This window comes from Sus scrofa, chromosome 14 (genome assembly GCF_054392235.1).
Source record: "Sus scrofa isolate SSC_HxYL_T2T_F1_AM1 chromosome 14, Sscrofa_HxYL_maternal_Yorkshire_Landrace_v2.0, whole genome shotgun sequence".
Classification (NCBI taxonomy): Eukaryota; Metazoa; Chordata; class Mammalia; order Artiodactyla; family Suidae; genus Sus; species Sus scrofa.
The window spans coordinates 50,735,529-50,746,264 of record NC_139396.1 but is presented as its reverse complement, the minus strand read 5'-3'; the positions used below and the strand labels follow the sequence as shown (position 1 = coordinate 50,746,264).

Genomic DNA, 10,736 nt, shown 5'->3' with positions numbered 1-10,736 from the left:
AGGTTGGGTTTTCTATTTTCTTTATTTTACACCCAGAAGGGCCACAGACCAGTGTGAGTCAGTTTTGGTGATTGTCCGCCTAGAGATATTTTCTTACTGGATCTTTTTTTTTTTTTTTTTTTGTCTTTTTAGGGCTGTACTTGCGGCATATGGAGCTTCCCCAGGATAGGGGTCCAATTGGATATGTAGCCGCCAGCCTACACCACAGACAGCAGCGCAGGATCCAAGCTGCGTCTGTGACCAACACCACAGCTCACAGCAACGCCAGATCCTTAACCCACTGAGCAAGGCCATTGACCTGCATCCACATGGATAATAGATTTGTTTCTGTGGCACCACGATGGGAACTCTAGTTTCTTCCGTATTATGGGGGTCAGAGGGTGCTTTTGGAGATGAAGAGTTAAGCACGTTGTCCCCTTAGAACGATACCTGGCTTGTAGCATAAATTTTCGCCACTATTACAGTTTATAATTGTTTCTAATGTGCTAGATTTGACTCTCAGGCGTTTCACAGCAAGGGTGCTTGTCTGGTGCTGAAATTCCCCCATTCAGCCCAGATCTCGGCTCCCACTGCACTTTCCACCCCAGAGAGGCTTTGTTCCCTCAGCTCCAGGCACAGAGGCAGATTGGGACTGGGGTGGAGTTAGTTTACAGGCACAATGATCCATTCCTGGCATCTGCTTTAAGCATTTGTCAGCCATCACCTGAACAAATCACTTACCCTCTGAAATGCGTCCATTAATAGGAACAGCCTCTGCCCACCTGCCTTGGAGGGGTTTCCCGAGAATTCAGTCATATGTTACTACACCTCACCTGGGAAGAGACAGTGGCCAGAAGTGCTCAGCCCTGGAGTGGAACCTCTGGTTCCAGCCACTTAGCAGCTGTGTAACCTTGAGCGGGTTACCTAACCTCTCTTCGTGCCCTTTCCTTCTCTGTGACATGGAGTCGATACTAGTGCTTTTGAGGATTAAATGAGTTTAAGACATAAAGAGTGCCTGCACATAGATAATCCTCAGTAATCAGTGTTAGCTATTATTAGGATGAAAAATTGGGGTGGTTTCTCTCTCTGTTTACAAGAGCTGAGAGAGAGCGCTTCCACGTCTGTTCCTTTAGGTGCTGAGTTTGGAGAGGGAAGCCTGCAGTGTGGGAGCAGCTGTAGCTGTTAACCTGTGGTCACACAGGGCCCAGCTCCCAGGGAAATGCTCCCCGGGGGGCTTACCTTCTGGAACTGGAACGCCCACACCCAGCATCTGTGGTTCTGAAGTCAGGAGGCTTGGATTTGTCTCCAAGGTGCACAAATCCTCCTCTGTCCCTGCTGTTAAGCGGGGAACACCCAGTCAGGTTATGGTGTTACACAGGGTTACAGGAGTTAGGAGCCTCTGATCTAAGACACTGCTGAGATGGCATTCAGACCAGACACTTAAACGTTGCTTTTCCTGTTTGCACCTGGGTTCAACTCCTACTTCTACCGCTTTCCAGTTGGGGCCGTGACAAGCCCCTTGGCCCCACCTCACTGGCATCTGCTTGGTAAACCATGGGGATAAAAATAACACCCATCCCATAGGGGCAGGGTGAGGCAATGTATGTAGATGTGGGCAAGGCATGCAGTAAGTTGCACTCGTTATTGATTGATTTTAGCTTTTCAGGGCCACACTTGCAGCATATGGAGGTTCCCAGGCTAGGGGTCAAATTGGAGCTGTAGCGCTGGCCTATACCACAGCCTCAGCAATGCCAGATCAGAGCCGCATCTGCGACCTACACCACAGCTCACAGCAATGGCAGATCCTTAACCCACTGAGCAAGGCCAGGGATCGAACCTGCATTCTCATGGATAGCAGTCAGATTCGTTTCCCCTGAGCCATGACAAGAACTCCCCTCAATAGCAACTTAATGCTATAATTTGCAGCATTTTTTCTCTCACAGCAACACACAAAGTAATGGTGCATCGCTTAAATTCAATGAAATACCTGTGCACCATATGCATACCACCGTATTTGTTTATATGTATGTATATATGTTTTTTATATATATATATATATATATATATATATACACACACACACACAGAGACACAGACACACAAGGGCATGTGTGTGCATGCATGTGTGTGTGTGTGTATTTGGGCCTTGAGCAATGCAGGGAGTTATGGATGTTCACCCTCCCCACAGCTGAAAAATCTGCATTAGCTTACAGTCATCCCTCCTTATTCAAAGTTCCTCCATATACACGAATTCAACCAACAGCTGCTTGTGCAGTACTACAGTATTTTTTTTTTTTTTTTGTCAGTACTACAGCATTTACTATTGAAAAAAATCTGTCCTACTGTATAGCGCAGAGAACTGTATCCAATCTCTTAGGCTAGAACATGATGGGGGATGATATGAGAAAAAGAATGTATATACATGTATGACTGGGTCTCTATGCTGTGCAGCAGAAATTGACACATTGTAAATCAACTATACTTTAATAAAAAAAAAATCTGAAGTTCCCGTCATGGCTCAAAGGAAATGAATCCGACTAGGAACCATGAGGATGTGGGTTTGAAACCTGGCCTCGCTCAGTGGGTTAAGGATCTGGTGTTGCCAAGAGCTGTGGTATAGGTCACAAATGCAGCTTGGACCCCGAGTTGCTGTGGCTGTGGTGTAGGTCAGCAGCTTAGCTCCCATTCAACCCCTAGCATGGGAACCCCCATATGCCGAGGGTGCGGCCCTAAAAAAAACCAAAAAAAAAAATCTGTGTGTGAGTGAGCCTGATCCCTTCTAACTGTGTTTTTCAAGGGTCAACTGAATACAATTTACAGATTTAGAAACAAAGATTCCAGGAGTTCCCTTGGGGTGCACAGGTTAAGGATCTGGCATTGTCCCTGTGGCAGCTTGGGTCTGATCCCTGACCCAGTCTGTATGCCTCTGGTGCGGCCAAAAAGAAAAAAAAAAAGGAAAAGAAGCCAAGACTCTGAAAAGCTAACGTATCTTACACAAGATCACAAAACTCAGGAGTTCCCATTGTGGTTCAACAGTAACAAGCCCAACTAGTATCCATGAAGATGTGGGTTCCATTCCTGGCCTCGATCAGTGGGTTAAGGATCCAGCATTGTGGTGTAGGTCGCAGACATGGCTCGGATCTCAAGTTGCTGTGACTGTAGCATAGGCCAGCAGTTGCAGCTCCAGTTTAAGCCCTAGCCAGAGAACTTCCATATGCTGAAGGTGCAGCCCTAAAAAGCAACAAAACAAAACAAAACAACAACAACAAAATCACGGAACTCTAAGACACCACTCTGAAACGCTTACAGAAAGTATAAAAAGTTTTTCTACTTTAATTCAAAGTCATGTAAAGAAAGTTGTGTTAGCAAAATCAAATATTCACTAAATATCAGTGAAGGCATCACTGGAGTGTCAATTCCTTGTTTTCCTGCATTTTCTTCTCCCCACCCACTTTGGGCTGGCATATGCCGCTGCTGCACAGTAAGAACCTGGGTCATCCATGGGCCAGGAGAAGCAGAACGTGCATCTGCATTCTGGAGGCCCCCTGGGTGGTTGAAGTGGGGCTGCAGGTGGGCCCCCTGGCACTTTCGTTCTGTTTTCTTTGTGTCACTTCATCTGCTCTGGCCCAGCCTTCAAGGGTGTCCAGTTCTGCAGCTAGGGAGAAAACGTTTCCCCTTCCTCCTCAGACAGCTTTGAGGAGAAACAAAGCAGCATGTGCAGTGGGTACGCGTGGCACTGAGAGATGATTTTGGAAGTTGTCTTTGTGAGCTGTTTTCTGAGTCTGAGAATTTAGTCGTGGCCTCAGATCTATGTCTGCTTCCCTGATCCGAAAGAGAACCTGGGTTGGGAGAGAGGCGGGGGGTCAGAGGGCATTGAGAGTGTTCTGAAGCAGGGAGTGCAGAACCCCCTGGAAAATCTATAAGCAGCTTCTGCAGGCCATTCACTCAAAGATTTATTTCCTCGGGGCTCATTATGGAACAGACAGGCACTGTTCTGGGGCTTTCCATCTATTAGATCATTTTGCACTCTTAACAATACCAGGAAGTGAATACTATCAATATCCCCATTTTATAGATGAGCAAACTAAGGTTCTGGAGTTAAGTAACTGGCCGAAGTTCACACAGTGCATCTTGGAATGGGGGTTGGACCCAGTGCCCACTTTTAACCATTGTGCTGAACTGACAGATGGGAGTTTGGAGTCTGGCACCTTTTTGAAAATTTTTTTGTGGTTTTATTATAGAGAAAGTGATAACTTCTCAATATTACCTACAATTAAAAAACAGATCTTTGGGACTTCCCCTTGTGGCTCAGTGGGTTACAAACACGACTAATATCCATGGGGATATGGGTTCGATCCCTGGCCTTGCTCAGTGGGTTAAGAATCCAGTGTTGCTATGAGCTGTAGTGAGGGTCAGAAACATGGCTCAGAGCTGGTGTTGCTATGGCTGTGGTGTAGGCAGGCAGCTGCAGCTCCAATTTGACCCTTAGCCCAGGAACTTCCATATGTCACAGGTGCGTCTCTAAACAGCAACAAACCAACAAAACCCCCCCAAAAAACCCCAGATCTTTGCAATGAATAAAGATTAACATGTAAGTTCTTGGATATAGCAGATAAAACATATAAAGATATTATCCCCTGAGGCATGAGTACCAAACTTTCAGTCCCCCCTCATGCAAAGTTTTGAAAAAGAAGTAATATCAGTTGATCACAAAGTAGAGCCTCAATGCTATTTCCAGTTATAGGAAAGATACAAAGAAGGCCTGTTGGCTGAAAAGTCAGATGGAGATGTGGACTCTTATTTCTCCTGTAAGACAACCCCCCCTGAGCACCGCCAGCAGTTCTGCCAGCAATGGCAGGGGTGCAGGGGCGAGCCCTTGACTCATGAACCTCCCCCTGAACCTGTGCATCCCCCCCCAACCCCCACTTCCTTGTCTCAGGAAATGACTTCATCTCCCCCAGTCATTCAAGCCAGGAATCTGGGAGCTTTTCTCAACTCCCCACCGCCTCACCCCACCTGCTGTATTTTAGTCATCATGACCCAAATATAGTTCCTAACCCCACCACTTCTCATCTCCTCCACTACCACCCCCAGGCTAAGCCACCATGAGGAGCACAACAGCTTCCCTGTCGACCCCTGCAAAACAGCAGCCAGAACGACTGTGTCACTGTGCAAAGCTAAGTCATTCCTCAGCTTAAACCTTTCCATGGCCCCCAATCTCCTCAGGACACAGACAAAATGAGAAAGTTTTAGACCTACTTCTTCAGAAAGTCATTCATTCATTCATCCATTCCATCTGCTCTGTAAGCTTGTATGATATGATCATGAAATTGTGGCCTTACACTCTTTAAACATGTGTCCTCAGGCTAGATTACAAACATTTTTGCCATATCGGGCTCAGACTCCAATTAAGTGACCCAAAGAATTCCCCTAGAAGAGGCAGAAAGAGTCAGTAGCTTTTGCATTTGGAAGCCTTGTTTACCATGGGATACTCAGCCAATGAACATCCCAAATAAACACCTTCAGACCCGACCCCCACTGTAGGGTACAGATGCTCTTTCATGCATTATCTCTTACATCAAGAACCTTTCTTGGGAAAGAAGCACTCCCACTGGCCCTGCACTGACTCTGTCCCCCCAGCCCTTTTCCACAAAGCAGCCAGAGTGAGCTTTTCATATGTGAATATGGACATGTCACTTCCCAGCATAAAACCTTCCAAGGTCTTTCCAAAGCACTTAGAATGAAACCCAAAGTCCTCACCAGGATCCACGATCCCCACGGCCCTGAATGATCTGATCCCTCCCCTTCTCCGACTTCCCTTCCCTTCCCTTTGCTGCTCCAACCACCAGGATCTCTGTTCTACAAGCTCTGGCTCTGGCCTTTACACCTGCTATTTCCTCCACTAGGAATGCAGGGAAACTCAGGTAGTTACGGTCTTACAGGGCTCAGCTTGAATGTTGCCTTTTCAGAGAAGCCTTATCAACCTTTCAGCACCCTATTTTTTTCTGGTTTTTTTAGGGCCACACCCGTGGCACATGGAGGTTCCCAGACTAGGGGTCGAATTGGAGTTACACCTGCCGGCCTACGCCACAGCCACAGCAATAGGGGATCCGAGCCGTGTCTCAGACCTTCACCACAGCTCATGGCAACACTGGATCCTTAACCCACTGAGCAAGGCCAGGGATTGAACCCAAAGCCTCATGGTTCCTAGTCGGATTCATTTCCACTCTGCCACGATGGGAACTCTAAAGTCTGGTAATACTTAACTGAACAAAGTAGATGCACATTCCAGGGGCTGTTTGCCCCTACAGAACCACCTCCCCCCTTCTCTGGCCTGCTCTCTGCTCCTGGAGGCTGACATCTAAGGATGATCTCAACAAGCTCCCTTGTTGTCCTCTAGCTTCTGGCTGGGCTCAGCCAATGGGAAGCATCAGCAGGAGCTGGGAGGGTGGGAGGAGAGAGGGGTGGGGGTATTCACTCCCTGGCTCTGTCTCTGCCAGTCCCTGTTTTACTATTTACTGTGTGTTCCTCTTCTGAAGGCCATGTTCTTGTCTGACTCCCCCTCTTCCCCTCACAGCTCCCTCCCCTCGCCCCTCTGCTGCCAGCCCCAGGCTGCTTCTCCATCCCTTATCTTGGTCCCTTCTTTAAATCTTTTCAGTGGCATCTTCTGAGTGAGCCTTTGTTTCCTGATAAGCAAGAACCCTGGCTTGACAGACTCTGTGACTGTGCAGTGTCGCTCCTGGTTATATATCCCTGGGAAATTCACACAGAGGTCCACGGATAAGCATGGACATATTCACTGAAGCACTGTCCACACTGGGGGAAGTCCATCACTGGGGTTAGAAACAAGTTGGATTCCAGGGACCTGCTGTAGAGCACAGAGAACTCTACCCAGTATTCTGTGATAATCTATGTGGGAAAAGAATCTGAGACAGAATGACTATGTGCATATGTATGACTGGGTCACTGTTGTACAGCAGAAATTGCCACAACCTTGTAAATGAGCTATACTTCAATAAAACTTAAAAAAAAGATATATGCAAAAAAAAGAAAGAAGTTGGATTCTACACTGCTATAGTGTAGACCTTAAAAACTGCTTAATGCCCAGCAACACATGAATAGATATATAGAAGGTGGTTTACACACTGGGCCTTAAAAAGGAAAGAAATTCTGGAGTTTCCTTCATGGCTCAGAGGTTAACAAACCCAACTAGGATTCATGAGGATGTGGGTTCCATCCCTGGCCTTGCTCAGTGGGTTAAGGATCCGGTGTTGCCATGAGCTGTGGTGTAGGTCACAGAGGCAGCTCGGATCCCGAGTTGCTGTGACTGTGGTGTAGGCACAGCACAGTAGCTACAGCTCCAATTCGATCCCTAGCCTGGGAACTTCCATATGCCGTGGATATGGCCCCCCCACCAAAAAAAGGGAAAGAAATTCTGGAGTTCCTGCTGTGGTGCAATGAGATCTGCAGCGTCTCTGTATCGCCAAAGGCAGGTTGGATTCCCAGCCCAGCACAATGGGTTAAAGGGTCCAGTATTGTTGCAGCCACAGCATAGGTTGCAACTGTGGCTTGGATCTGATCCATGGCCCAGGAACTCCATATGCCTTGGGTCAGCCAGAAAAGAAAAAATAGAAAAGAAAAAAAAGTGAAGAAATTCTGATATATGGTACATCATGGATGAAACCTGAGGACATTTTGCTAATGATGTAAGAGCCAGTCACAAAAGGACAAATACTGTATGTCTCCACTTACATGAGGTCCCTAGAGTAGGGACAGAGACAGAAAGCAGAATGGTAGTTGCCACTCTTTTTTTTTAGGGCTGCACCTATGGCATACAGAGGTTCCAAGGCTAGGGGTTGAATCAGAGCTGTAGCTGCCAGCCTACACCACAGCCACAGCAACGCCGGATCCTTAACCCTCTGAGCGAGGCCAGGGATTGAACCTGTATCCTCATGGACACCAGTGGGGTTCGTTACTGCTGAGCCACTCCAGGAACTCCGAAATGAAGGCGTCTTAATTAAATCTGCCGTGGAAGGTAACCCAGAATCTCTGACCTCTCGAAATTATTTCCCTGTGAAATGGGTTGACAGAGTCCTTGCAAAATAGGTCATTACAGTATCCCCAGTGTGAGCACCATGCCTGGCAGACAACATAGACTCAGTGAGGTGTTGTTGACTGACTAATGACCAAATGAATGACCCCTCAGCTCCCCACCAAGCTGCCCTCCCTCAGGGAAGGACTAACTAAGTGACAGCCTGATGGCAGCAGAGGACCCATTACAGTCTGCATGCTGCGTCATTTGGATTGCAGTCTATTTTTCAGCTTAAATTATTTGCCTGCATTTGGAAATCAAATTCCACGAACCAATCCAGTTTTTCTGGCTTTTCGCAAGAATCAGAAGCTCTGATAACATGTTATTCCTCGGCCAGAGAGAATGGAGGGGCAAATGTCCCCCACCCCACCCCACACTCCCATCACTCATCCACATTAAATGTTTGGGCCCCATAGGCTTTTTTTTTTTTTTTGTCTTTTGTTGTTGTTGTTGCTGTTGTTGCTATTTCTTGGGCCGCTCCCGCGGCATATGGAGGTTCCCAGGCTAGGGGTCTAATCGGAGCTGTAGCCACCGGCCTACGCCAGAGCCACAGCAACGCGGGATCCGAGCCGCGTCTGTGACCTACACCACAGTTCACGGCAACGCCGGATCGTTAACCCACTGAGCAAGGGCAGAGACCGAACCCGCAACCTCATGGTTCCTAGTCGGATTCGTTAACCACTGCGCCACGACGGGAACTCCCCCATAGGCTTTTGAGTTTGAGATCCCTAACCGAGGCTGTTTCTCAATTTTTTTCTTATTTTCTTTTTATGGTCACACCTGTGGCATATGAAAGTTCCTGGGCCAGGGATTGAATCTGAGCCGCAACTGTGACCTACACTGGATCCTTTAATCCATTGCACTGGGCCAGGGGTCGAACCCACACCTCTGCAGGGGCCCTAGCCACTGCAGCTGGATTCTTAACCTGCTTTCCTCTCACTTTTGATCCAAAAGCCCAGAGGCTGGTAAACTGTCACCAGGCCAGATATTCTCAAAGCAACCAAGGCAAACATGCTGCTTTCGTCAGCATGCAGTGGAGGAAAGGGGTGCCTAATTGTATTGACACCTGGTGATGGAAAAGGCACATCTCAGGGCGTAGTCCAAGGGCTCCCCATATTAGAATTGTCTGGGAATTTATTTAAAAATCCAGATTTCTGGGCTTCATTCCAGAACCAATGACTTGATTTCTAAGAATCTGAAATTTATTTTCTTTTTTCTGAATTTTAAACAAACATCCCATGCTCAATGGTTTGAGGTGCAGCAACCAAAGAAACAAGGGATTAACCATGGTGCGTGGACATGAGCAGAGCACTCAGAGGAAATGGCATTACATGTCCCAGTGTTGGAAGAGGAGGTCCTTTAAGATTGGAGGTGAGAGAGGTGATGAATTAGCCCCCTTTAAAATCCAATAAAATCCAATAATTTACTAGGTTTTTCTTGTTGCTGTAATATTATTTGGATATTGTTAATATAGCGTAGGAGGCAGCAGAGCTGTAGACGCTGGACTTCTTGGGTTCAAATTCTGACTTCACCATTTACTATCCGTGTGATCTTTGGTACATTACTTGACCTCTTAGTATCTATTTCCCCATCTGTCAACTGGGGACAATAATAGTTCCTATCTCATAGGATTGCTGGGATGAGTTAGTGAATTAATATACATCAAGTGTCTATACTAGTGCCCATCAGATAGTATAATACCCTGCCACTGAGTTTTCATATCAGCTGCAGCAGCACTACCAGGAGAGCAGGACCTCCTCCTCTCACCCCACTCCTTCCTTTAGCAATTATTTAGTGGCAACAGGGGGCAGCAAGGTGACTTACAGCTTCCTTATGATTGTCTTCTCCTCCTTGTTACTCCTGGCATTGTTGGCCCGAGCAACCAGAGTATCTTTTTCTCTTCTTCCTCCTGGGCCTTCTCTTGGTGGAATCAGGCCACTGGGAAAAGGGAGACAAATAAATCGGTTGTTTTACTGATGATCTTTTACCTGTGCAGCTCTGAAAATGAAGGTTCTTTTTTTTTTTTTTTAGGGTCCTACCCACGGCATATGGAGGTTCCCAGGTTAGGGGTCAAATCAGAGCTACAGCTGCCGGCCTATGCCACAGCCACAGCAACGCAGGATCCGAGCCCTGTCTGCAACCTACACCACAGCTCACGGCAACACCGGATCCTTAATCTACTGAGTGCGGCCAGGGATTGAACTCACACCCTCATGGTTCCTAGTTGAATTCACTTCTGCTGTGCCACGATGGGAATTACTGAAGGTCCTTAATAATTTTTTTTTTTTCCAGAGAAGAAAGCAACAATCTACATTTTGTTTGTACCTGCCTTTAACATGTGCATAAACTCTCGGGGGCCCTCCCTTCATCTGGGGGGATGGAGGGTAGGTTCTGGAGAGAAGAAGCATCAGAATGTGGACACAAAGTTCAACAGAAGGTCTTGTTCCCCTGACAGGAGGCATCCCTGTAGGGCTGGGACTTGCGCTGACCTCCTTCCCCTCCAGACTAACTGTGAATCTGCTTTTTTTTTTTTTTTTTTGGTCTTTTTAGGGCCGCACCCATGGCATATGGAGGTTCCCAGAACAGGGGTTGAATTGGAGCTACAGCTGCTGGCCTAAACCACAGCTCACAGCCACGCCAGATCCTTAACCCACTGAGTGAGGCC

The 10,736-nt window shown here is 47.2% G+C and overlaps 1 protein-coding gene across 3 annotated transcripts in view; it reads right to left on the bottom strand.

Moving 5' to 3' along the window:
- The window catches only part of RILPL2 (Rab interacting lysosomal protein like 2), a 51,104-nt gene that overhangs the window by 23,324 nt on the left and 17,044 nt on the right, over positions 1 to 10,736 (bottom strand). The window contains exons 3-5 of one of the 3 annotated variants that reach the window (XM_021072266.2): positions 9,896 to 10,009; positions 1,219 to 1,314; positions 127 to 812 (exon numbers count right to left, since the gene is read on the bottom strand). In XM_021072266.2, the coding sequence (XP_020927925.1) occupies positions 809 to 812; positions 1,219 to 1,314; positions 9,896 to 10,009 (214 nt within the window). In that variant the 3' untranslated portion in view covers positions 127 to 808. Of the gene's footprint in view, positions 1 to 126; positions 813 to 1,218; positions 1,315 to 3,287; positions 3,819 to 9,895; positions 10,010 to 10,736 lie in introns of those variants that run through there. The other 2 variants (XM_084996329.1, XM_013982786.3) reach the window with 2 other exon arrangements.